The sequence below is a fragment of the Rhinolophus ferrumequinum genome, chromosome 3 (genome assembly GCF_004115265.2).
Source record: "Rhinolophus ferrumequinum isolate MPI-CBG mRhiFer1 chromosome 3, mRhiFer1_v1.p, whole genome shotgun sequence".
Classification (NCBI taxonomy): domain Eukaryota; kingdom Metazoa; phylum Chordata; class Mammalia; order Chiroptera; family Rhinolophidae; genus Rhinolophus; species Rhinolophus ferrumequinum.
In genome coordinates, this window is record NC_046286.1 from 66902641 (window position 1) to 66928750 (window position 26110).

The window sequence follows — 26110 nt, forward strand, 5'->3', positions numbered from 1 at the left end:
TCAAGATCTTCATGAAATATTCATGGATTTATGTTTATGAAACCTTCATTGCAATTCATAAATACTAACAATAATATTTTACCAAGAGCAAAAGAAGACTTATAGAATTAAGTGATTTGATTTGGCAAAGATCTGTCAGTAAATCTCTGGCTAAGACTGAAATAGAGACTATAAATCTTACTATGTAGTCTCAAAAGGGAAGAACTTGTTTTCTCCCACTAGCTCACCATCTTGCTGCCTAACTACATTTTTCTTCTTCCTGGTTCCATTTTTCTATTTTTCTTTGATCTCACTCTACCCTCTGCCAAACATAGGGAATATGAAGTAGGAAAAATAAGACAACTCCTATAGGGTCCATAAAGAAGAAAATTCCTAAATTCCTCAGAGAACATCCAACCTTTTCCTTTCTACTACCCTTGTCTTCCCTAAAACTACTTAGTAGTTATAATGGTGTTATTGAAAACTATAGGGTAAATAAAGTAGTCTCTTAATGGGTCCAAAGGCAAATTTTCTCTTAGCACAGCAGAACTATGCTGGGATTCTAACATTCTCTATCTTCTCACCCATCTTACACCAGAAACAATAAGACCAATAAGGTGTAAAGCCAACCTTCTATTGGTGTTTTTCCAATATTAACCAAGTAGTACTTTCCTTTCTTAAAAACCTTCTCACTCGGTAAGAGACTGACAGAATGTAACCAAGTAATGTCAAAAATGAAAATATATATAATTCTGTTATTGATGCAGGAAAAGTGCATGAATCTTTCCAAGTTTTCTTCGCAGTATTAGAGAACTGATTATCATAATAAAATGAAACTTCTGGTCATAAGTCTTCTTTAGTCAACAAATTAACTTAAAATCACAATATTGAGCAGATAATAAAGTACAAATCAACTAGTTTTCAGATCCACCAAAAAGAATCAATGTGATTTAGATAGCCTTAAAATGTTAACACAAAATCAATATTTAACATATTAATATATTTAAATTTTATGCTGAAAATGCATTAAAGATTTAATGAAAGAAAATAAAATCATTTTAAGGTTCCAAACCGAAGTAATACCACAAACAACATATCATTATCACTGTTTTCTGAACTAAAAGTTCTAAAGCACAATAGGAAAAAAATTGCACAATTTTTCTCTGGTATAATAATAATTTAACTTTCCTATGATTGAAAAAATGAACTATAATTAGTTGTCAGTTTTGTGAGTTAATATTGAAAATATTTTACATTTTCTATTAATAATCAAAATACGTGTATTTTTTAAAAATTAATTACACAGAAGTCTACTCATACTTCTTTGTCAAAAGAGTGAATAAGCAAAGAAAACCAGTAAAGATATATAAAAAGTATTTCAATGTGTTTGAAATATAATTGGGCATATAGGAAGATATTCAGTGTGCATTGTAAAAATACATATGAAAATAACAGCTAATATTAGAATATTAAAATCTGTATATTAAAAAAGGAACATTCATGAGAGCGCTGTGCCATTAACTCTACTTCAGTGAGGAGCCCTCAAAGTTACTTTCATAATTAGAGTTGGAAGTAGGAGTTGGAAGTAGTAGAGTAGAAGGAGTTTCATAATTAGAGTAGATTTCTCTAAAACTGGAGCACTGCATTGTAATCTACAATCAATGCTTCACTACAGGTTTGAACATAGGCATTTAAGATCAAGTGAGCTTACTCCCAGTATTTTTTTTTACACAAACTGAATATTTATATGAGAATTATAGATTATTTTTAAGGTCCTTTCCTTTTTTTCTTTTAATCATAAGCTCTTTGGCAGCAATCTGGGCCCCCATCAGCTAGTCAGCTTGAGAACTCATGAAATTAATTTATTCTGTTGCTTTGATTTTTGATTTTATACCATGTTTCCCCAAAAATAAGACCTACCTGGACCATCAGTTCTAATGCTTTTTTTGGAGCAGAAATTAATATAAGGTCTTATTTTAATATAAGACCGGGTCTTATATAATATAACATAATATAATGCAATACAATATAACAATATAATATAATATAAGACTGGGTCTTGAATAGAATAGAAGAGAAGAGAAGAGAAGAATAAAATACAGGGTCTTATATTAATTTTTGCTCCAAAAGACGCATTAGAGCTGATGGTCCAACTAGGTCTTATTTTCGGGGGAAACACAGTGGTAGCCTCCCATTATTTGTGGTTTCATTTTCCGCAGTTTCAGTTACCAACAGCTAACCTCAGCCCTAAAATATTAAATGGAAAATTCTAGAAATAAATAATTCATAAGTTTTAAATTGCATGCCATTCTGAGTCATGTGATGAAATCTCAAGCCATCCAGCTCCATCTTGCCCAGTTCGTGAATCATCCCTTCGTCCAGCATATCCATGCTGTATGTACTCCTAGCAGTTAGTCATTTAGTAGCCAACATAGCCCCCGTGAATAAGGGGGGAACCACTGTTTGATGTTGGCAACTATTACTATTTGCACATCGCACATCTTGCATGTTTTAAAATATTTTTAATGTGCAGCCACAATATCAAATCTTGAGTTTCATCTTTGCTATTTTCTCAATTAAGTGTCATAAGTTTCTCTAAAATACAGGGAAAGACAACTTGAGACAACCTTATTTATGTCAAGTCTTTTCTTAAAGATTTGCAAATAATTCTGCAAGGATTTAGAGTCTATGAAACAGTTTTATTTGGAAAAAAAATCTCTCAAATGACTAAACACCCCTTGCTTTTTTTATCATTTTTGCTTCTGAGTTTTGTTCCAAAAGAAGGGGGAGAACTCCTAAGAGACTGACTATATGGTCTCCAAGGTTCCTACCAGCTCAAAAATTCTGTGGTTCTATGAAAATAAATTGATGAAGATAAAGCCCAAGAAAGATCTTATTGCAAAATCTCTTCCATCTGACTCAAGTCTTAAAACCTAGGGTTTGAAGGAAGGATATTTTAAAGCCAAATAAGAATGTTTGTGCATTATTCATAAACCAATTAACCAGATAAATGAAGAAACATTCCTCCTCAGACTTTCGCAAAATAACTTTGTCTTTTTTGTTGTTTTATTTTTCTTTCTTTTTCCATTTTATTCTTTCTTATAATTTTATTTTTGGGTTGGTTCAAATGTCTTCCCCCTGAAATATTAAAACTCCAGCTTCTTATCACCTTCTTGACACTATTTTAATGTGCTCTTAAATGAATTTCATAATTCATCTGCAATGAGCCATATTATTTCATTTTTGAACAATTAGACCTGACGTCTATATCCTAGGAAAATGAATAGATATTTTACTTGGAATTACTTGATTTTTTTTCTTTTTATTTCTGCTTCCCTAATCTAGATAAAACTTACATTTCTAAAGAAAAGCTACCTATCTACTCATAGAATATTAGCAAACTAGATCAATCTTGGTAAGAAAATTTCACCATGAAGAAAGTAGATGGTCCTAGAATAAGAGATGTATTAGTTCAAAATATCTTTTTGCTACATTCCAGGTTTTAGTTCCCCTAAGGCAGAGATATTTAGTTTAACAACTAAATATCCATATTATATAATACATACAAATTCAATGAGCAAGACAGAAGTTATTCAGATTTATTTGAGTCATAAAATGTTCCTGTATTATGCACTCCACTTCTGCTGAAATAACTTCCAACGACCATACTAACAGCATTCAAACAAGACCTAGTCTCTCTGATTCCCACATTCCCTCTGAATCCCACATTCACTGTTAGCTGCTGCTTGTCTCCTCTTACATTCACCACCACATACTGGAAAAGCTGTCAGTGCCATAGATGTTGTCCCCACTCATCTCTTGCTTGTGCCCAGCCCACTACAGTCTCACTTTTGATCCCACTTCTCCAGTTAAAATACACTTCTTAAGGACCACCACGTTGCTAAAAGCTAATGGAAAACTTTCACTCTCCTGATTTCCCACCCACTTTTCTGCCTTCTTCTCCACCCAACTTGAAACGTCCCATCTCTTCACAAACTAGTTTCACATTATCGGCTCTCTCCCTCACTGGTCCTCTTTGCTTATGTAGTTTTCTTATGCCAACTCCTAAATTTACATTAGGCTTTGTATGTCACTTCTTAGCTCTGGGTACGAACATTCATCTCCTTAATTATCATGGATGATTCATAACAACTGATCAGTTCATTAGCTCCTATGATCATCATCCTTCTATTGTTCCATATCTAGTTGCTCCTAGAGAACACACGACGTCATACTTCATACCTAATTATTCCTTGCCCACAGAGCCAAACAGTTATTAAATGCTACTTATTCTGCCTCTAAAAGTCTCACAAGTTCATTGTGTTCTGTATCTTCTGCCATCCACTCATATAACCCACTATTATCTCTCCCTCAGACAACAGGTCCTTCTAAATTGTCTCCCCATATCCATTCTCCATAGGTTAGTGAAAATAATGTTTCAAAAAATCCAAATTAGGTCAATTGAAAAGCTTTAAATGTTTGCCTATTAGAATTATGAATAAGATTACTAACCTGAACTACACACCCCCCATGATTGGGACAGGACTTACCTGGCCAGCCCTAACTTGTGCCTTTTCCCCTCACTCCACACACTTCAGGCAAACTGAGGATACCTTTCAGCTCCTCAGTTGTGCCATGCTCTTTGTCTATACAGAGTGTTTGTCTTTGCTGTGCCTACCGTCTCCCTGGAGATAGTGAACCCCTTCTCATCCTTCAGACCACAGTCAAACATTAGTTTCTCCATTTCTCCCAACCACCTGTACCTGGTTATGGGTACTTGTTATTCACTCCCACAGCACCACATATTTCTTTTACAAAATACTCAGCACAACCATAGTTATTATTTGTATAATTTTTGTTGAATTTCCATGTGTAGCAGGATACTATTTTAAGATATTAATTGATGTTTTTCCCAGGTATTTTCCATTATGCTTTGGTCCTCCTACATCAGCCTACTAGATCATGAGGCATCTGTTATCTAAAGGGGGGGATTATTATAGTATAAAATAAAGAAACAAGAGTCAAATTCTTGTCTTTAGAGTTTTAAAATCCAAATCTTTTGCAATGCAGTCATCAGTCTTCTGGTTTAACCCACCCACCCTACCACCCTAAAAGACTAACAATTCTAAGGACGGGGAAGAATGGAGCCAAAGGGATTCACTTTATGTTGGCAGGGCCCTAATCTGAGATGTGAGGAGAATGGGAGGACTGCTAGCTGGTTTGAGGAATCTGAGAGCAGTATTCCCAAGTAGATCCAGGAAAGGAGGAAAGCTTCAGAGTACTTCCTGACATATGGCAGGGTGCAGGGGAGAGCAGCTCTTGGACAAGGGAGCATCTAGGCAGAGGGGATAATGCTTCTTGCAGAATGCAGAAATAGATGAGAAAAAGCTGAGACCAGATGGGAGAAAATATATCTCAGTGGATGGTCACATGGACAGGTGATGACCCAAGAACACCAGCCAATTTGCCCTTCCCCAAAGCCTTAACATATCATAAGCACCTAGTACTTAGGGAGGTAAAATACCATAAATAACTGAAACTTATTATTCAGTAGTTGGTGGAATTGATGTTTTACTATTCAGAAATATGTACTATTCAGAAATTGAGTGTTCCAATCTTTAGAGGTAAGAGACTGGAAATGACAGTTGCTTAAATAGCATAATGGTTTTTTTTTTTTCTCCTATAGTACAATTTCTGAGGTCAGCCATCCAAGGCAGGCATGGCAGCTTCCCTCTCATCAAGAACCCAGATCCTACTGAAAAGTGACTTCCATCTATAAGGTTTCTTCATTATCTAATATGGCTACTGAGTTCCAGGCCTAAAATAAAACATGTAGCTTACTTTTCCATGGGGTAGATATTTTTCCATGAGGACAAAGAATGGTATTACAATGAAGTCTGTTGCTTTAGATGACCAGTGGATAAACCCAGGCAAGAAGAGTAACTGGAAACAAGTGGGTTTCTCTTTCCTTATAACCTAATCTTATAAAACCTACGTAAGTAGTTCCATCTGAGTGCAGATTGAAGCTAAACTAGTTAAAGGCTCTGAAATTCAGTGTTTCCATACTACTTCTATCCTCCAGTTTATTTATAAATGTAATAAATAACTTAAGAGGTTTACTATCACTTCTTTAATATAAAAAAGGAAAAATCTGAAGGAGTCTAGTCGGACAACACAGGCAGTGAAAAGATGACACTGTGGGGAGAAGGATCCAATAGCAGAGTAGGTAAACGCTCTGCATGCCTTCTCCCATGGTCACATTAAAATTACAAATAAATTATAAAACAACCAACCTGAACAGGCATCTGAAGTCTAGCTAAACAGAAGTTTAATAAATAAGGATATAAAGAAGAAGCCATGTCGAGACTAGTAGGAGCTGAGATGCGAAAAAGGCCAGTCCACACTTGTCCACACCTGTGTGTGATAGTTAAGAATCAGGAGGGATATCTTGGCTGTGGATGTTCCCCCTGGAGGAGTGAGAGACCCCAGCACCACACCAGTCTCCCCAGCCCAGAGTACTGGTGCCGGGAAGAGAATGCCCCATGACATCTTGTTGTGAAAAACAATGAGGATTCCAACCATCCGAGTGGGATGAAAAGCTGCAGGAAACCCAGACGTCCTCTTAAACAGACCGCACACAGACTCACTTGCTCACAGCCACTTACCTTGGGCTCCAGTGGAGGGACAGTGACACGGGAAGTGTTGGAGACATGGAGGGATGGGGCGGACTGAGGTATGTGCCTTCGGGGGAGAACTGAAGGATAGCCGGCATTTTCCTGTGTGATATCCTCCTCCTGTGCAGCCTGCAGGCAGGCACCATCTTTCCTCTGTTGATCCCACCCCCACAATGGCCAAATCTGAATCTGATTGGTCTGGTGAGCTCTGCTGATCCATCCTGCTGACTCACTGGGACCCTGCCCCACCCAACTCTCCCAATACCGAAGGCACTTTTTCCTTGAGCACCCAACGCCACCTACATTGCACTCTTTCTTGGAAAACTATCAGAGTCTGCAGATCTCAGGTGGGCAGAAACTGGCCTCTGTGTGCTCTGACATTTTTGCTGAGTATATCCAGGTTAGTACTGGAACCAAACCAGAATCTGCATTAACTTGGCAAACAAAACTCTTCCCACTCTAGTGATTCCCTGAGGCTCTGCCTCACCCAACTGGTGTACTGCATGAGGCTTTATTAGTGGCTGAACCTTAAGGGAGCCAGCAGGTGGCAGCAGGCCTCAGGATGTTCTGGCTTTTTGTGGAGCTACCTCAGGCCTGTAACTGGTGACAGCCATCCTTGGTTTGCAGAATGGACTTTCCCACACATGCCTCCAGATTTAGCACAAGTAGTGAACAACCATGGACCTCTTTGTAGCTCCTCCCAGGTAGTTCCAGAACACTCACAGGCAAGGAGTGACCTTCGCCTGCACCAGAGCACATCCCAAGAGGCCTCAGAACCAACATCTTGGAGGATGGTTTCAGACCACAGCACAGCACTGCCGAAATAGCCCCACAAGCTGCACACACATAAAAGGCAATCTCAACAGGCACTAGATCCCCCTGGGGCAAATCCCACTCAGTGGGGTAAACCCCCCGAACAGCAGCCCATAAGCTGTGGATGTGGACAAACACCACAGCCAATCAGCCTGAGAGTCAATCCCACCCACTGAAGTGCCAATAGCAATCAAGGCTCAACTATAACAAGAAGACACAAACAACCCACACAAGGGACACTCCTGGAGCACCCAGAGCAGGTGACCAGGGAAACTATGCCAGGGCTCCACAGGCCACCTGGCCAAGACTGGAAAATGTAACAGATCTACCTAATCCATAGAAATAAACACAGAGAGACAACCAAAATAAGGAAATAAAGTACAGGAGAAAACTCCAGAAAAAGAACTAAATGAAATGGATGCAAGCAACCTACCAGATACACTGTTCAAAACAATGGTTATAAGGATGCTCAAGAAACTCAGTGAGAACTTCAACAAGAGATAGCAAGGATAAAAAAGGACAAATAAAACATAAAAAATAACCAGTCAGAAGTGAAGAATACAGCAACTGAAATGAAGAATGCACTAGAAGGAATCACCAACAGACTAGATGGGACAGACGATCAAATCAGTGATTTAGAAGACAAGTGTGGGGACAGAGCCCCAAAAAGCAGTTTCCAGGCTCTCAGCCTCACATAGAAAGGTGCTGGCTCAGGTAGTAAATGGCCATCGACTGTGATCAAATGGCCATCAGCTGTGGCTAGTTGGCCGTCAGCTGTAACCAGTGAGCCATTAGCCATGAATATAACTGTCGTGGCTAGGCTAGCAAAAAATGGGGGCTAGCAAGCAGCACAGTGAGGGTTGAGAATTGTGTGGCTCCTGTTTCTTGTTTCTACAACCCAGCCACCAGTGAGAGTATAGTGGTATGACTCCCCTAACTATGGCTCCATGGGTGTTCTTTTTTGGCCTAGCCATATCCTGCGTTCTTATGTGGGGAGCGGGAGCTGAGACCCCGCCTGACACCCTGCATGACAACAAGGTAGCATAAAACACCCAATCAGAATAGCAAAAATAAAAAGAATCCAAAAAAATGAGGGTAATTTTAAAGACCCCTGGGACAACATCAAGCATAACAACATTCACATCATGAGCTACCAGAAGGAGGAGAGAGAAAGCAGGGGATTGAGAACCTATTTGAAGAAATAACGACTGAAAACTTCCCTAACCTGGTGAAGGAAATAGATATACAAGTCCAGGAAGTGCAGAGAGTCCCAAACAAGATGAACCCAAACAGACCCATACTAAGACACATTACAATTAAAATAGCAAAGGTTAAAGACAAAGAGAGAATCCAAAAAGCAGCAAGAGAAAGGCAACTAGTAACTTATAAGGGAGCCTCCATAAGATTGTCAGCTGATTTCTCATCAGAAACTTTGCAGGCCAGAAAGAATTGGCACAAAATATTCAACATAATGAAAAGTAAGGACCTACAACCAATGGTACTTTACCCAGCAAGGTTATCATTTAAAATCAAAGGGCAGGTAAAAAGCTTCCCTTTGTATAGGTGGGTACTAGACAAGAAAAAGCTAAAGGAATTCATCACCACCACACCAATATTACATGGCATGTTAGAGGGACTTCTTTAACATGGGAAAAAAATAAACAGCAAAAGCTACATATCTATCAAGAATTACTTTCAATGTAAGTGGATTAAATGCTACAATCAAAAGACACAGGAAGATAAGAGTGGATAACAATGGACTGGATAGATAAGAATGGATAATGAATGGACTTTTACATACTGCCTACAAGAGACTCAATTAAGATTATAAGACACACATAGACCAAAAGTAAAGGGATGGAAATTGATATTTCATGAAAATGGAAACAAACAAAAAATCTGTAGTAGCAATACTTATACCAGACAAAATAGACTTTAAAAGAAAGGCTATAACAACAGACAAAGAAGAACCCAGCAATCCCACTTCTGAGTATTTATCTGAAGAAACCCAAAATGCTACTTTGAAGGGACGTGTGTATCCATATGATCATTGCAGCATTATTTACAGTGGCAAAGTTGAGGAGGCAGCCAGAGTGTCCACTGATGGATAAATGAATAAAGAGTAGGTGGTACATATACAAAATGGAATATTGCTCAGCCAGGGAAGAGAATGGGTTCTTGCCACCTGTGACAGCATAGATGGACCTGGAGGGTATTGTGCTGAGTAAGCATGTCAGACAGAGAAAGACAGATGCAATGTGACTTTGCTTATATGTGGAATCTAAAGAACAAAATAAACCAATAAACAAAACAGAAACAAACTCATTGATACAGAGAACATTGTGATGGCTTCCAGATGGGAGGGGGCTTTTGGGAATGGATAAAAAATGGGGAGGAATTAATAGTACAAATTGGTTGTTACAAAGTAGTTATGGGGATGTAGGGTATAGCATAAGGGACATAGTTAATAATATAATAATAATTATGTATGGTGTCAGATGGGTACTAGATTTATCGGGGTGATAGATGGGAGGGGATTGGGGGGTAGGGTGAAAAAGTTTAGGGGATTAAAAAGTACAAAGTGGTAATTACAAAATAGTCCTGGGATATAAAGTAAAGCATAGTCAATATAGTCAATAATATGGTAATAAGTATGTATAGGTGTCGGGAGGATCACTTCTTAAATTATATAAATGTCTAACCACTATGCTGTACACCTGAAATTAATGTAAAATAATAATAATAATAATAGACACTGTGAAAATTAAATTATTGAATTATTGTTGGGGTCATAGATTTAAAAGATTTGTAAGTATTCACCAAACCATCCACCTTTTTTATCCTACGACACTGAATTTTTGGATCATGTTTAAGGTTATAGACCAAAATTTCTCCATAATGTTGCTAGGAAATACAATAAACAAATATTTCCAGATGAGCCCACAGGCAATTCCAATACCCATGTTTACAAAACTCATCTACATTTTTTAAGAGTGGCTTTTCTTTATGGAAGAACACAATGACACAATGTTAATAAATTCCCAAATCACCACCATTCTAGTTCATATAATGTGTATGTGCAGAGTCCTGAAAAGGCAGCACACACACACTACCCACAAAGCTGTATGGTCCAAAAACCATATGCTCAGTTAGACCATGAAAAGCATTATTGCATGTAGGGCATATCTTTGGCAAAGCCATGGATCACCACCTGGGCCCTGCCTTTTCCAGGAAGCTCCAGCTGGGTGACAGTACGTCATCTTTCCAAGACAATTGATCCCGTTAGGCCATCAGAGAATCGAAAGAGTTTGGGCCTCTTTTGGTTCAGTCAATCCATGTAGTCACCATGCAGACACATGTTGTAAGCAAATGGTGTGAACGGGCCCAGCCTAATATTTCCCCATGGCACGTTTTTTGGTGTCCTTTAAGCGTCCCCATTGCTATAGCGCAGTTTGCAGATTGCTGGTCACTTTGACTTTACCTGTTTCTGATGACACAATGTTCAGGTTCCACAACTATTAAAAGTCCATCCTGCACCTCCTTTGATCTTAGGTAATGTAAACTTACTTCCTTCCTAACCTGAAAAGAGGCTTAATGGAATTTTGAATTTTTCCTGTTACAAAAATTCTTAGGTTTTGTCAAAAGAGATTTGAAATACCACTTGAAATCATGTACTCACATCCCTCACTACCACTTCCAAATAACTGAATTACATAAATAAAACATTACACAGAAAGTGCTTTGCTACAATTTATGGGTGGTAAATTTAACAAGAGCTGGCTCATTGTAGGGAAATTCAACTTATCTTTTCTGGATCCTTTTATTCTATACATGGAAAGAAATTCATGTCAGTTAAAAAAATCTATTACTGCTTCTCATAACTGAATCCATTGTTTTTCACCATGATCCATCAGGTAAAAAACAAGAATAATAGATTGCTTTGACAGAACCTTGAACATAAACATCTCCAAGAATCAAGCATAGAAAGTTAAATGGGTTTCAGGTGGTATTAAAAAAAACAACGATCATCTTTATACATTTGAAAAATCGGATCTTACTAAAAATGTGTTATTATTATCTGCTACAAAAAGATAAATTATATAGAAGTTGAACTTTCACGATTAGACTCGATGACTTTTAACTAAATAATTGAAGTCCTATACATAGTCAACTGATTACAAACATTAGTGTTTACCTATTTTACAAATATTTTCTGTGCATAAAGTAATCAAGGGACTCTATAATCATTAGTTCTACATGACCCATTTTAGTTTCAGAAAAGTTTGAGTGAATGTGCATACACCTATTTTACACACACACACACACACACACACACACACCTACCACATCTCAGGTGATTTTTCTCCTTACCTGACACCTATCCAGCATCTAATCTTTTCTAATTTTATTTAGATAATCCAACCTCCCAAATTGCCTCCAGGAAAGATGACTACATTGCCAAGTACAGTGGCAGAACTCACCCTAAGTCAATCAGCACGTAATATTCACGTTAAGTCTATTATTGGCACAGAGCTGGGCATATGACCCCAATTTGTCCAAACAGAAAATAGAATGATTTTTATGCAAGATGAAAATGCAGAGAGCTCGGCTTCCCATTTTCTCTTATCAGATGAAGAGGAGAGAACAGGGAGCTCCAGTTGCTAATGACAGTCTGTGACCCCGAGAATGAGGACAACGCTGGTGGCAGAGGCTCCGGTCAAAAGGATTTGAATCTTAGTTGACATTATTGAACTACTAATGGCATTGTGCCTGGAGCCCTTCCTACCTCCTGCCTGCCAGTTAGAGAATTTACAAATTGACTTAGTGTTTAATCCACTTTGAATGAGGTTCTGTAGCTGCTTATATATGTTCTTCTTTCCCTTTAAAAAGAAATGACAGAATATACTCAAAATATTCTGCTTTCTCTTGGCTAGTTTCATTCATATTGCTTTACATCAGAAGATCATTGAATATGTATTTGATTTTGAAACTACCTTTGAGAACTCTCCCTAATCATCTAATGAGGCACAAAATTTGATACATCCACTGCTTAAAAAGACGGTAATATTCTTACAAACGCTAATGCAAATTTAAAATGAGTAAAAACCCTCTTGACCAAAAGTACAGTTTCACAATCAAGGTCAAACATTATTCCCAGCCTCAAGACCTGAAACAGCTTGACCTGTTTTGTAGTCAATTTTAAACTCTGGCCTATAATGCCAAAGGTACATTATTTTTTTAATTATTCAGAATTATTTGTAGGCCATAGCAATCCTACTGCTCCCTTCTCATTTTCCTAAACTATTTTGATACTTACTTCTCAGATCTTGCTGGGTATTAGATGTTTCTTGCATATGTCCACAGATAATAACTCATCAGCTTTGCAATCTGATTCTTAACATTAAGAGATTAAAACTAATGTAGATGATTCTCGGATGACACATACTGAGGTAGAGAAAAATTCCATCATTTCCTTCCACAAAATGAGAGAAATTTTAATTCTTTTTCTCAACAGCTGCTTCATATTTTTATGCATAGGAAAAAAATATGTGCAATTACTCCAAGTACAATCAAGTCATTTAACATGGCTTTACTATCATTGTAGTTGCAGGATATTTTAAAAGAGAAAAAAGAATCTCAAAGCACAGGTCCTGCTGTGCAGCAAAGCAATCAAATTCCTTCATAATAACAGCCTGATGGGATTCAGCGATCTGAGGAATAATGAATAACCACTTTAATCAGTAAACAGGAAAGTGCTATAACAGTCACTGAGTAAAAATTGACTATCATTTGTTGATCCTCTTGATGAGCATTTCAAACAATAAATAGAATTGTAAGTATCTTTTAAAAAGAAAAATAACTTTGGTTAGTGCGGTTGATTTTGCCAGGCAATGAGAAAATGATAGACCATCTTAGATTGTCCTGCAGTGTAGCCGTATCAGTAAAATGCACACATAATTTTTCTAAAATTACCTGGCCAAACTGACCCTATCACTTGAATATGTCAAGATGAAGTCATTTTGCAGTTGGTTAATAAGGTTGTATTTCTGGACTGATTACTGAACTTCATTCTATTTCATTAATTAATTTTCTTCTTCACTGTTCATCTTATGAATACGCAACTGAATATGAAGAGTCTGTTTCAAAATAGTCTTCAAGTTTACAATGCAGTCTCTCAAATGTTGGCCTTTCCTTAGGCTCTGCATTCCAGCATTCCAGCATGATGTTATAGAATTGCAGTGGGCAATTAGATGGTTGAGGGAGTCTGTAGTTTTGACCCAACTTCTGGATTACCTGAGCACCAGTCATACCTAAAAATATAGAATGAAATCAACAAAAAACAAGTTGAAAAAAACAGAGTATTAAATCCAGAGACACTTACACTATAGGAAATTGATTTTCTTGGTGAAGTTATGAGGTCTTCCATCCCCTTCCCAGGCTGCAGAGATTAAACTAAATCCTGCATCAAGTAATGTCTATAAGACTGAAATTCAAGAGCAAAGGAGGAGGCAATAAACCACCTCATTAATGCAAATCATCATCATCAAATTTTATTTCTTATGCTCCCAAAGGCACATGGTGTGGTCAGCCTCATAACTCTGCCCTCTAAGTCTGGGCAAAGCAGTTAAAGTCACACCTAAGTAAGTGACCTGCAGCAGAAAAGCCCACTTCAGAATTAATTACTCACCACTATAAGGCATTTTGCCATAAGTAATGATTTCATAAAGAAGGATTCCAAATGACCACACATCGGACTTAATGCTGAATTTTTTAGTACGAATAGCTTCAGGCGCAGTCCACTTCACTGGCAGCTTTATCTCGTGTTTAGATTCATAGATGTCTTCATTATCTACCTGCTAAAGCATTAAGAAATCAAACCAATTTAAAGTGATATATATATATATATACACACACACATATATGTATTTTTTTGCCACCCTCATTCATCTGTTACGTGCTTCACATTAAAATTTAGAGGAAAAAGATTCAAGGTGAGCTCAGTTCAATGGATAGTTACAGTAGCAAATTCCAAATATACAAGACTGACATACAAGACTGAAAAATCTATGAGAAGTCATTAATAAAACATTATTTGAGAGCCTACTATGTGCTAAAAATAGCACTGTTAGTGAATTCTACTGCATATGGAAAAATTCATGTGCGATCATACTGGCTTTTGATGTGGTCTTTAGTACATTAAAAAAAAAATAATAAAATGAAAGCAAAGCCCTGTCTGTTTTCTGATTTCCTGCTGGTATTGAAGAGCCACTGACTTTGATAATTATCATGTAACCACTTTCTAATACTGAAAAGTAGGATCCAAATGATATTAATATATCAATCACTGGAGTTCTAATTAATCTACAGAAAGAAAAGATGATGAATTCATGAAATTCAAAACAGAATCATTTATTTGTTCTGTTTCATGCCCCACACCTACAATTTTGGGATATAATGTAGAAGTTAAATTTAGAAAAACAACAATGAATATTATGTCTCCTATATCAGTGTCTGTTGACATAATATCATGAAACAGGAGGTGGGACAGGAAGGGGCAGGAATTAAAACTTCCATGATTGCTGAAGAATTCTGGCAGCATGCATGTTAGCCTGGCATAAAGTGAGCAAATGCTGGTAGGGTAAATGTGTACAAAGTGTGGCTACTTTTTGTAAAAGAAATAGAGGCAGACAGAGGCTACTGGTACTGAAAAGTAGATCATTAATTCAACCACAAACTTAATTTCGTACTTTTCCATCTGGTTGGTCATCATTTTCTCAGTTTCTTTCTCCTTAGTGAAGAAACAGAAATGGGAGGTAGTTTGTCTGTAAGGCCTTGGGCTATTGAAGTGTTCTATGGGCCACAGAACTTGGAGAAACATTGTTTTGAAGAATAACAGTAAATCTATTAGTCTACTGGTGTGTTAGGATTTTGACCCATTACAAAAACTAATTAAAACAAACAAATTCACCTTAAAAACTCTTGCAAGTCCAAAATCTGCCACTTTGTAGATATTATGTTCACCAACAAGGACATTTCTGGCAGCCAGATCTCTATGTATATAGTTCTGGGACTCCAAATAGGCCATTCCAGAGGCAACTTGTGCCGCCATGTCTACCTGCTGAGTCAGATGGATTTTTGATCCAGCGTCATCTAGGCAACAAGAAAAAATAAGAGATTTACTTTGGGGAATATTTCAACTATTGAAGTGAATTCTGAGAATCTTGATAAATGAGCTATCAGTGGGATTAAGTGCCACAGCACTGATCTGTTAAGCAAAAAAATGTAACCATACAAATGATTTCACTTCCTGTGAAGGGTCAACGAGGCAATGATTTTCAGAGTCCAAACATTTCAATGCCCTTCCCTGAATAAGCATTACACAGAGAAAGAAGCAACAGTATCACATGATCCAAACACAGCTATCGCCATCTGAAAGAGTTGGGCATCGCCTTTGTCCATAACACACATCACCAAGTTCAGCTCTTCATGAAAATTGTTACTTGCTCAAGTCTGGATTTCTTTCAAACATTTACAAATTTCTTTTAGTCTTTGATCTTAAAAACAATGCTAATTTGCATGGCTGAGCCAATGAAAGTTCTCATTATTTCATTATACTGTTCTTCAAAACTAGCTTACCAACAAAAATGAAGAGTCAACCAGTAGTTATAAAATGTGTATATAATATTTGTACTCCATTAAGCTTGATACATTTTTTTATTTCCCGTTCTTAGCCTATTATTCTTAGAATAGGTTGTTCATCTCTGCAGGCATGGACATACTTTTAATAAACATAGTTTCTCCTACTGCTCATCCTGTATAACTAAATATAGGAAATTCACATAGTAGGGTCAGTGTGATCATTAGGAGAGAGGTTAGTTATTTTGTGATGACTTGTGAAATGGAGTCAGCCATCCCTGGATAGTGTTTAGCTACCACATTCTCAGTCGTTGTCTTCAGATTTCTGAAGAATTAAAAAGGTTTCATATAAATTCAAACTATGATTATTCCTGACTAAGCCAAATATTACAAAAAGTGTTTTGGACTCATGGTCAAGAGTCTTAGGCACAACTTTTGCCTTGAGAGGCAACTATACAGTACGGAGGTTAGGAAGACTGGTTTGAAACTAGAGTGCCAGAATTTGGATCAGGGCTCTCTCTGCCTCAAATTTCTTTCCTGACTTTGGGCAAGCTTCTAAACACTCCTATGCCATAGTTTCCGCATGTCTATACCAATAATTGTAATTATGGTATTAATTGTTAAAATGAGAATTAAAATGAGTTAATACATGTAAAGCACTTAGGACAGTGCCTAGCACCTAGAAAGAACTCAGTAAACCCTACCTGTTATTGTTATTATTGCTGCTGCCTAATCAGAATTAAACAGTTTAGGACTTGTTAAGCTAGAGATGCCTGTGGATTACCCAAATGGAAATGTCTAACAGAAAAAAAGTATATGGGTCTGGAGCTCCGGAGAGAGGATGCAGCTAGAGGTATTGATTTAATAGTGATAGTTTATGAGTGGGAGTTAAACATTAAAAGTGTCTGGGGTTGCTAGAAAGTGATAGAATCATGAAAAACCCCTACATTTAGGGAGGGCAAAGGAAGATAAACCTGTAAGAAAACTGATAAAGATGAGAGGAGAATCAGAAAAGAACATCATTATAGCTAAAGGTTTTGAGAAAGAGAAAGTCACCACCATTGTCAAACTCCACAAAAAAGTCCACCAAGATAAGGGCTAAATGGCATCTGTTAAATATAATAAGTAGGTACTCATTGGTCGCGTTGGTGGCAGGAAGAGCAGTTTCACTGGAGATGGAATATAAGGGGCTGGAGGCTAGACAGGAGCTGAAAACATGGAGACAGTAAGAGGAGATGTCAATTCCCAAAACTCTAGTGAAGAAGGGAAGACCAAAAAAAGGGGGGCTCAGGGGGGTGTGGTAGAGGAAAATGTAAGTCAAGGGAAGCAATTATGAAATTTATGATAGTGAAGTTTTGTCACTGACAACATACTCAGGAGGTTTTTGGAGTGCTGGTCATGTTCTCAAGTCTTGCTTTATACAGTGGCTGCACAGCTGTTCACTTGCTCATTTCATAATTAATAATAAATTACACTATATGATATATGTACTTTCTACAAATATGCTAGCTTTTTAAATTTTAAAAAAATTGAAATAAATAGAGTCAAGGACATTTTTGAAATGGTAAGGACCTAAGCACAGTGTATGTGTGTGTATATGAATATATATTTATGATTTTAATGCAAGCAGCATATTTAAATAGGATGTGAGGTGAAACTAACTAAATGCTCACTGATCCATTTGTCCTTTTATTCCTGGGCACACACAGAAAACTATATTCTCCATTTTCCTTTGCATTTAAATTGGACCATGTCACTAGTTCTGTGGACTGCAGTGTGTGCAGAGATAATCATCGTTTACAGGCCTGATTCTTAAAATCTCCCATGTCTTTGTAGCTAGGAGAGATGAATTTTGAAATGGCAGAGACGTGATGAAGGGAGCCTAAATTTCTGTGTCCTAATTTAAAGCCACCCAGAAGAGGTGGCTGGTGTATATCAACAATGCCTATTTTTATTATGTCACTGAGATTTTTGAATTGTATGTTATAGCAGATAACGTTAATTATTCCATCTAAAATGACAAACTATAAGCAAAAAGACAAACTCTAACTTAGTATGCAGCGTAAGGGTAAATCATTGTAGCACTGAGCTCTGATGGACAAAATAGCCAAGCTTTTTGATATCAAAGTCACTCGATAAAAAAATAAACATTAAAAAGTTTAAGAAAAGCTGGTGGTTAGTCCTAGGCTACGTGGTAGGCAGCCTCAAAAATAGCATCCAATATTGTGTGCTTCCTGGTATTCACACCATTGTGAAATCCCCTTCTATTAAGCATGGTCTGAACCAAGTAACTCATTTTTAATACATACTCTATGACAAAAGTGATGGATGTCACTTCCAAGAGAAGTTACAAAAGACTGTGACTTCATCTTGCTGGAAGTTTTATCTCCTTTGTTCTCTCGCTTGCTCACTCTGCCATGATAAAGCCAACTGCCATGTTGTAGAGGTCCATGTAACAAGGAACTTAAGGCTGCTTCCAGCCAACACCAGCAAGGAAATGAGTTCTTCAGTCCAACAGCCCCAGAGGAACCAACTTCATGCCAATAATCACATGCATAAAACTGAAAGTAAATCAACCTCCTGTAGAAGACTTCAGGTTACTGGAGCAGCTGGCAATGCCTTCACCGCAGACTTGTGAGAAACCCTGAGCGGGAAGGCCCAGCTCAACTCCACCTGTGGATTCCTGACCACAGAAACTGTGAGAAAATAAATGTTTGCTGCTTTAAGCCACCAAGTTTTGGAGTAAATTGTTGTGCATGCAGTAATAGATAATAAATACAGGTTGGTGTTAGGAAAATAACATCAGTCTTATGCATTTCATTAAAAGCTTGGACTATGAAGCCAGACTTCCTGGGTCTGAATTTTAACTCAAGCACCTTGGATAAGTTACTTATCCTCTCCATCCCCTAGTTTCTTCAACTATAAGCTAGGGGTGATAATAATAATAATTCATGAGGTTGTTAGAATAATGAACTACATTAATATTTGTAGAGGACTTAGAAAAATGCCTGGCACATAGGAAGTGCTATCTAGTACTTTTTACAGAAAAAAATTAAAATGTGTATGCTCCTCTCTCACCACTATCCCATGTGGTGGAATTCTAGTAAATCACCTCACTTAATAACTCATAACAATTATATGAAGTAACTATTATTTGCCCCATTTCACGGGGGTTCCTGCTACTCTGAGGAACAGGTAATATGTTGTAGAGTGGAGATTGAAATCCAGGTATGTTTTAGGTCGAAATCATATTCTCTCAAGAACTATTCTATACTGCCTGCCGAAAACACCTTACACATCACTCCTGAGCACCCTAATGTCAGGAACAATGAGGAGACTTCCATTCACACAAATGGCAACTCGTTATGGAGTTGTATTCAGTTAAAGGGTATCCCAATGGAAACATCCCTGTCCACATCAGTCCACTTAAGTGAACTGTCAATGAGAATGACGAACAATGAGAATGATGCTAGAACTTGATTTATATATTTTTTAAAGGAAATATCCTGACATGTGTCAGATGCTCTATAGGTATTTATTGGAAAGACAACAAGCCCAACTAAACTGAAAAAAAAAAAAAAAGCAGATATTTATCCTCTTTAAAGTTCAGTAAGAATTACCTGTATCAATTACCCTCAACGCTAACATTTTTTGACAAGCTTCTCCCATTTTGGAGAACTGTATTGCAAAAAAATATTCAGCCAAGCTTAGAGATTACAAAGAAGGTTCTATAGGAAAATATGTATGTTATTTCAACTATCAAATACAATATCTAATCCTATTACAGTGGATATAAAAAGGTTTTCACTGACAGGCACAATAGAGAAGGAAATTGACTAATAACACATTTCTTACCCTGAAAGAGTGCAGTAGCTTAGGAACTGCTTAAGTTGACCTCAGAGCACACTTCTAATAAAATAGCCAGATGTCAAAACTGATATAAAGGTTGTTCACAGACCTGTGACAATTTACATCTGCAGCAAGAAAATATTTTCAATTATGTCCCATTACTCAAGAGTCTTTCAGCTTAATATTTATCATGATAGGCTGTTTAAGAGTGGCAGATTCATTATAAGATCACTTCGTTGAATTTAAACCGTCTTGATTGGGAAGGGATTGTCTATAGTGAGCATATTTTCATTACTCCTCCTTGCTGCTAAGTATCCTGGAAAATGGTAGCTTTGGTAAATTGACCTTCATGTCCCTACCTAGAAGATGACAGGATTCGTGCTTGACCCTGAGTAAAACATATCAACAAGCCACAGAAATCCTCAGAAGAGTTTGCAGTGTAATAAGGGATCTTTTCAAGCTGATACCAAAAGCCTCAAAACAAGCTTGACTCCAAGTCCCAATCTTACTAGGTTCAGGAGAGCCCCGACTTAATCTCTCTTTTAATTTATTCATTCAGTCAGTCAATGCATAATTAGTTCACACCTCCTATGTGCCAGACACTCTTCTAGCACTAAAACAAAGAAAAATCTCTGCCCTCGTGGAGTTGTACTTTACAAGATACTAAAAATAAGCTATATAAATGTCGTGCATTATAAGATGATCAACAGATAAAAGAGAAAACAAAAACCAGAAAAGAAGAATATGAAGAGTCAGAGGGAGATTAAATTTTAGAATTTAGAGGGTGATCAGCAAAAGACTCACCATGATGAGGATGTCTGAAGATATTTCCAGAAGACTTTCAGGAAGTGAGGAAGCACACTATGTGGGTAAGTAATGGGAAACAATTCAGATCTAAAAATCAGCAAGTGTGAAGCACCTGAAGCCAAGCACATCTGGAAGATATGAAGAGCAGAAAAAAAGAAGAAGAAGAAGAAAAAAAGCAGTGTAGTTGACACAGAATGAACAGGGGACAGTTGTAAGAGATGTGGTCAATGGAGAGGCAGATCCTGGGGACTTTATGGGTCCCCAGAGAGAAGAACAAATAGGAGTCATTAAAAGTTTTGAGCTAAGGAGGGACAAGATCTGATTCACATTTTAACAGGATCTCTCTAGCTACTATATTAAGAAGAGACTGAAGGAGACAAGCACTAAAAGAGGGAGACCAATTAGGAGGCTATTGCAGAATCCAGGTGAGAGTTGATTGACAGCTTGGACCAGAATGGGAGGGTTGAGAAGCAGAAAATTCCAGGATATATTTGGAAAGCAAGATAATGGGATTTGCTGGCGGCTTAAAGATAGGATGTGAGAAGTAGAAATGACTCCAAGATATTAGGCCTGATTGTTGATATTGTCAAAGAAATAAGGACCACAAGAGGAGCAGATTACTGGAAATAATACTAGAAGACCAGTTTGGGTCATGTTGTTTTAAAATGTCTAATAGACATATGTAGTAGAAATTAGGGCTGTTCTCAAACATTTATTTTTGTCTCCTTTCAAGCACTTTAGAGAATTGTGCTCCCCTACTCCTTTTGACTTGATTAGGCTGGATGAAAAGGGCACAAAAGTCACCTCTGTCACTTGTGGTCAGAAAATTTAAGAGTCAGAATAAGGTTAGTTACATCTCGTGCCCCTGCCAAGGTGATCAAAAGAGCTGAGCCACCAGTCAATCTATTTTTGTACGTGTACCATGAGCAATATAAATACTTGAGTTAAGTCTCTGGGACTTCAAGGCTGTTCCTTACTGCAGCATACCTACATTATCCAAACTGGCATAACATTTAAGTAAAGAAGTTAAAAAGGTGGTTGGATATATGATTCTGAAGTAATAGAAGGATATAAATTGGGGGAGTTGTTGATACATAAGTGTTAGTGAACAACGCAACTGGTTGAGATTAGCAAGGGAACTAGCGATGTTGCAAAGGAGTCCTGGAAAATTGCAAGATACTGAGAGGTCTGGGAAATGAGGGAAATCACATAAATTGAGAACCAGCGAGAAAGATAGGAGGAAAAGCCATGGAGTGAAGTGTCCTGGAAGCTAAATGAAGGAACTGTTACCAGAAGGAGATAGTGTCCATCAAATAAAATACTGCTGATAGGTCTGAGAATTAAAAATTGACTATTGACTTTAAAACTGTGAATGCTATAAGTGACCTTGACAAAGTACTTTTATTAGAGATGACCTAAGATGGCTCCTGTACTTTTGTCCCTGGGAATAAGGACCCAGGGGTCAATGGTTAAGGTTGTTATTTCTATGATGGATAACATATTCTGCTGCTGTTAGATTTCATATCTTTTTGGAAGGGAGCTAGGTATATTTTTGTGGGTTTTCTGTTTTTAAAAGCATTTGACAGGCTTTATGTTCTTGGTTCTTCTAATCTAGTTGTACAACTTAATATCACCAGTTTCACAAGTTACCCTGAAATAAGAGAATACTCTTATCTTTCTGATATTTTTGTTATATTATTCTCACCTACCTTTACCTCCATACACTATAACACTCCCACTCTGACATTTCAAGAAAAGATAGAAAAATCTCTTTTTTAAGTATGAATTACAGTTGACCTTTGGATAGCATGGGTTTGAACTGCACAAGTCCACTTATATATGGATTTTTTTTTTCAATAAATACCTGTACTGTTTCTGATCTGCAGTTGGGGGTCAGTCCACAGATACAGAGGGCCAACTAGATGCACTGATCTATGCCATTTTATATAGGTACTTGGGCATCCGTGGATTTTCATATCTGCAGGGGGTCCTAGAACAAATCCCCCACTGATACCAAGGGACAACAGCAATAGTTAAGTTGGGGGGGGGGGTCAAAAGTTATATGCACATTTTCAACAGCCCGGGGGGTGAGCACCCCTCACCCCATACTGTTCAAGGCTCAACAACTGTATTTTCTCAGTACTTGATCTCAACTACTTTTAACATTTCATTTTAATGCTTATTACATCATTGCTTATGAAATTATTTATTAATAAACACCAAAATTTTACAATGCACTTAAGTCTTATCTGACTAGAGTAAGCAGATGTAGAAATAAAGCAATAGTACATTTCTGCTTTTTAGTCTGAAAATCCTAATATTGCCTAACAGTGGAAGTATTTTAAACACCAACAAGTACAATGTTGTCAAACACTGGCAAAGAAAAAAATGATGGTACCTCTCCCTCTCTTTTCCCAAAAGTATTTTATGTCCCCTAATTCTCAGCCATAGAAAATATTGGTCCATGACTGAAATTATTCAATTAGTTATTGTAGGAAACAAAGCATCACGCAAAACATTTATTCTTCAATCTTCCACATTACGTTTAAGTACTCCAATATGTCCATTGTGAACAATTTGTTCTTCCACTACATAAATATTTTTCCTCCCTTTGAGTACACAGTATATATCCTATAAAAGAGTAGTTAAGCAATTTAATGTTAAAACATTCATTCTCAGAGATATACACATAGTAAATATCCTTTGGGTTATAGAAAGCTTGCTAAATTGACATTTATAGGACTTACTAAACTAAATGACTCTTTTTTCCTCCCTTTTATTAAGTCTTTAGCTTACTTTGGAGATATTCTTGCAGACTTCCATGTCTCATCAACTCTGTAATAATATAAATTGGATCTTCTAAAGTGCAAACAGCATAAAGCTGGATGAGCTTTGGATGTCTTAGGTTCTTCATTATCTGTGCCTCCCTCAGGAAGTCATTTGGATCCATTGAACCTGAAACAAGAAGAGGGGGAAATCACTTCATGTTATTGAGACATTCCTATCCTCGCAGCAGCCTGGTGGGAATCACCAAGATTGCTTCCTGCCTCTCAGTAAAGTGAGAACATCAATGTTGCAAATCTTCAGATTTATCAAAGAGGAGAATCAGTTCAGGCAGGGCAACCTAATAACTGATGTGCTGGTGCATCACGGTGTGCACTTTATGTGTTATGACCTGTAGGTGAAGAAAGGTTGATTCAGGTTCACATGAAAAATGAAGAAAAAAGGAAAGACTGACAGTCTAATTGAAAAAACAAGGCAGGCATCTTAAGAACACAAAGAGAAGACATTCTATTAACATGAATGCTGGAAGACACTGAATGTTTAATTACTGCAGCCAGAGCTTTGTGGTCCAGGATCCAGGGAAGACTGACAGCTGCCCTGTCCTTAGTACCCATTGTGGTAACAGCTGGATAACAATCCTTAAGTAATGACATTCGGCCATATTTATGTCCTTAATTCTGTAGGGACATACAGTATAAACTAAGGAGAAAATAATCAAAACTTAGTGTTTTTCCCACCAGTCTTTTGTGTCTAACTTGAAATTGATTTTCAACATTTTTCTCCTGTATTAATACTTCTGCAGTCAGAGTCTTAATAGATTGACCAAATGATAAGGGAGACAGTACTGGGACCTATTCTGAAAACTCATCGACAATTAAATTGTATTTAAATGGCTCATCTCAGACTCACCATGCAAAGTGGTTAACAGCAAATCAAATCTAAGAGGAGGAAGGATATCTGGAGTTTACATTTCATCGGTAATTTTTAAATCTTTCATTTCTTTTAGGGTATGATGTTTTAGAGATATTATTGTAATTTCACATTTCAGTATTCACTATGAATAGTGCAAATATTTCCATTGATGCCCAAAGAGAGTGTTCCATTTCATTCATCATGTTCTCTCATGTTGAAGACTTCACAATTGATATTTGAACCCAGGCGTGGTCAACCTTTGACATTCTAAGGTAACATTCTGACTTATTTACTAATGTGAAGAAGAGTTATATGTTACCTGCAGATCATTTCACATAAAACATTTAGGCAGCCTATCCTTCTGTATACGCTTTACAGTCTAGAAGTCTAGAACCTAGGCTCAATCAAACTCCAGATTCTGAACAAACCCTGGCTCACTGCGTGATCTTTAGCAAGTTACCAAACATCTCTGTACTTCAGTTTCTCCATCTGCAAAGTGTGGCTAATAACTTACTGACATCATAAAATCATTATCAGGATAATAACAATGCCTGACACATATGTATTCAATGACTGTTGACCATTATTTGTATTATTATTAATATTCATACTCTGGACTAAGCCAAATAGATCGACTGTATGTATTTTTTCACAGGCTGAAGAGGGGAATAGGTGATGACTTGAAGAGAGAAGATAAAGGGAAATGTCCTAGTCTCTTTTTCATCACTTTTTGCTGAGCTCCCTCAATTTCATCTCTACGATTGGTTTGCTCCACATAATCAAATAGGATTGAAATCTTGAATCATAATCGCAAAATAGATCTGAATACAAATGAGGCACCCAAACCATAATAAAGGATTTTGTACTTGGTTGGTACAACTAGTTTGGCATATGGTCAAATATGGATATATTGGGATCCTCCCAACTCCCCACCCCCCAAAAAAAATAATCTGACTCATAAAACTTCAGTGATGGCAGAAATTATAACCACCATTCAGACAATTTATATTCTCTGTTGATACTTTGGGTGGGCATCAGATTCATGAAATGCAGGACACTCAAATCACTGCCAAATCAGACTATGCACAATAGCTGGAACCACAATACGTTCGGAGCCTCTGCAAGTGAAGGCTTGCTACGCTGGTTACAGCTGACCAGCTGCACAGCAGAGGAGACCCAATCTCAACTCAGCTTGTAATGCAACATTAAATATTAATTTTTGTCTGTCAAAGCTACTGTGGGAGTTGATTTCAGGCTCATCTTTATTGCATGGTAGTCTGCTAAGCAATAAATAGCTGCTAAGATTGATTAATGGCCCCAGTGAAGTGAAGACATTTAACCAATCACCAAAGCTGTTTGCTGCTATCACACTGTAAATCAATAATAACCATTTCTGTTGGAGAGAAAACTATCATGGCATTTCTTTTTTTAATATAAGAAATCTGATTTTTTTTTTGTTCTCTTTTGACCTCCAGAAGGCCTTCCTTAGAGAGCAATGTTAGGATAGATAGCTAGCTGCTTCTTTTTGGAAAAGAATAATTAGGTTGAACAATAAAGTTGAGTCTCAATTGTCAACAAGATTAGGATTGAAAATCACATACACATAGTGACTGTGAAAATCTCAGGTGTTGGAATAGATTGTCCTCACCTGAAGT

General features: G+C 37.3%; 1 protein-coding gene across 2 annotated transcripts in view; it reads right to left on the reverse strand.

Annotated features, from left to right (window-relative positions):
• Positions 1–11252: 11252 nt before the first annotated feature.
• FRK (fyn related Src family tyrosine kinase) overlaps positions 11253–26110 on the reverse strand; it is a 101434-nt gene continuing 86576 nt past the window's right edge. Inside the window, exons 5-8 of one of the 2 annotated variants that reach the window (XM_033093734.1) lie at positions 23556–23714; positions 15436–15617; positions 14155–14323; positions 11253–13777 (exon numbers count right to left, since the gene is read on the reverse strand). In XM_033093734.1, coding sequence (XP_032949625.1) covers positions 13575–13777; positions 14155–14323; positions 15436–15617; positions 23556–23714 — 713 coding nt within the window. In that variant the 3' untranslated portion in view covers positions 11253–13574. The remainder of the gene's footprint in view (positions 13778–14154; positions 14324–15435; positions 15618–23555; positions 23715–26110) is intronic. The other variant, XM_033093741.1, reaches the window with a different exon arrangement.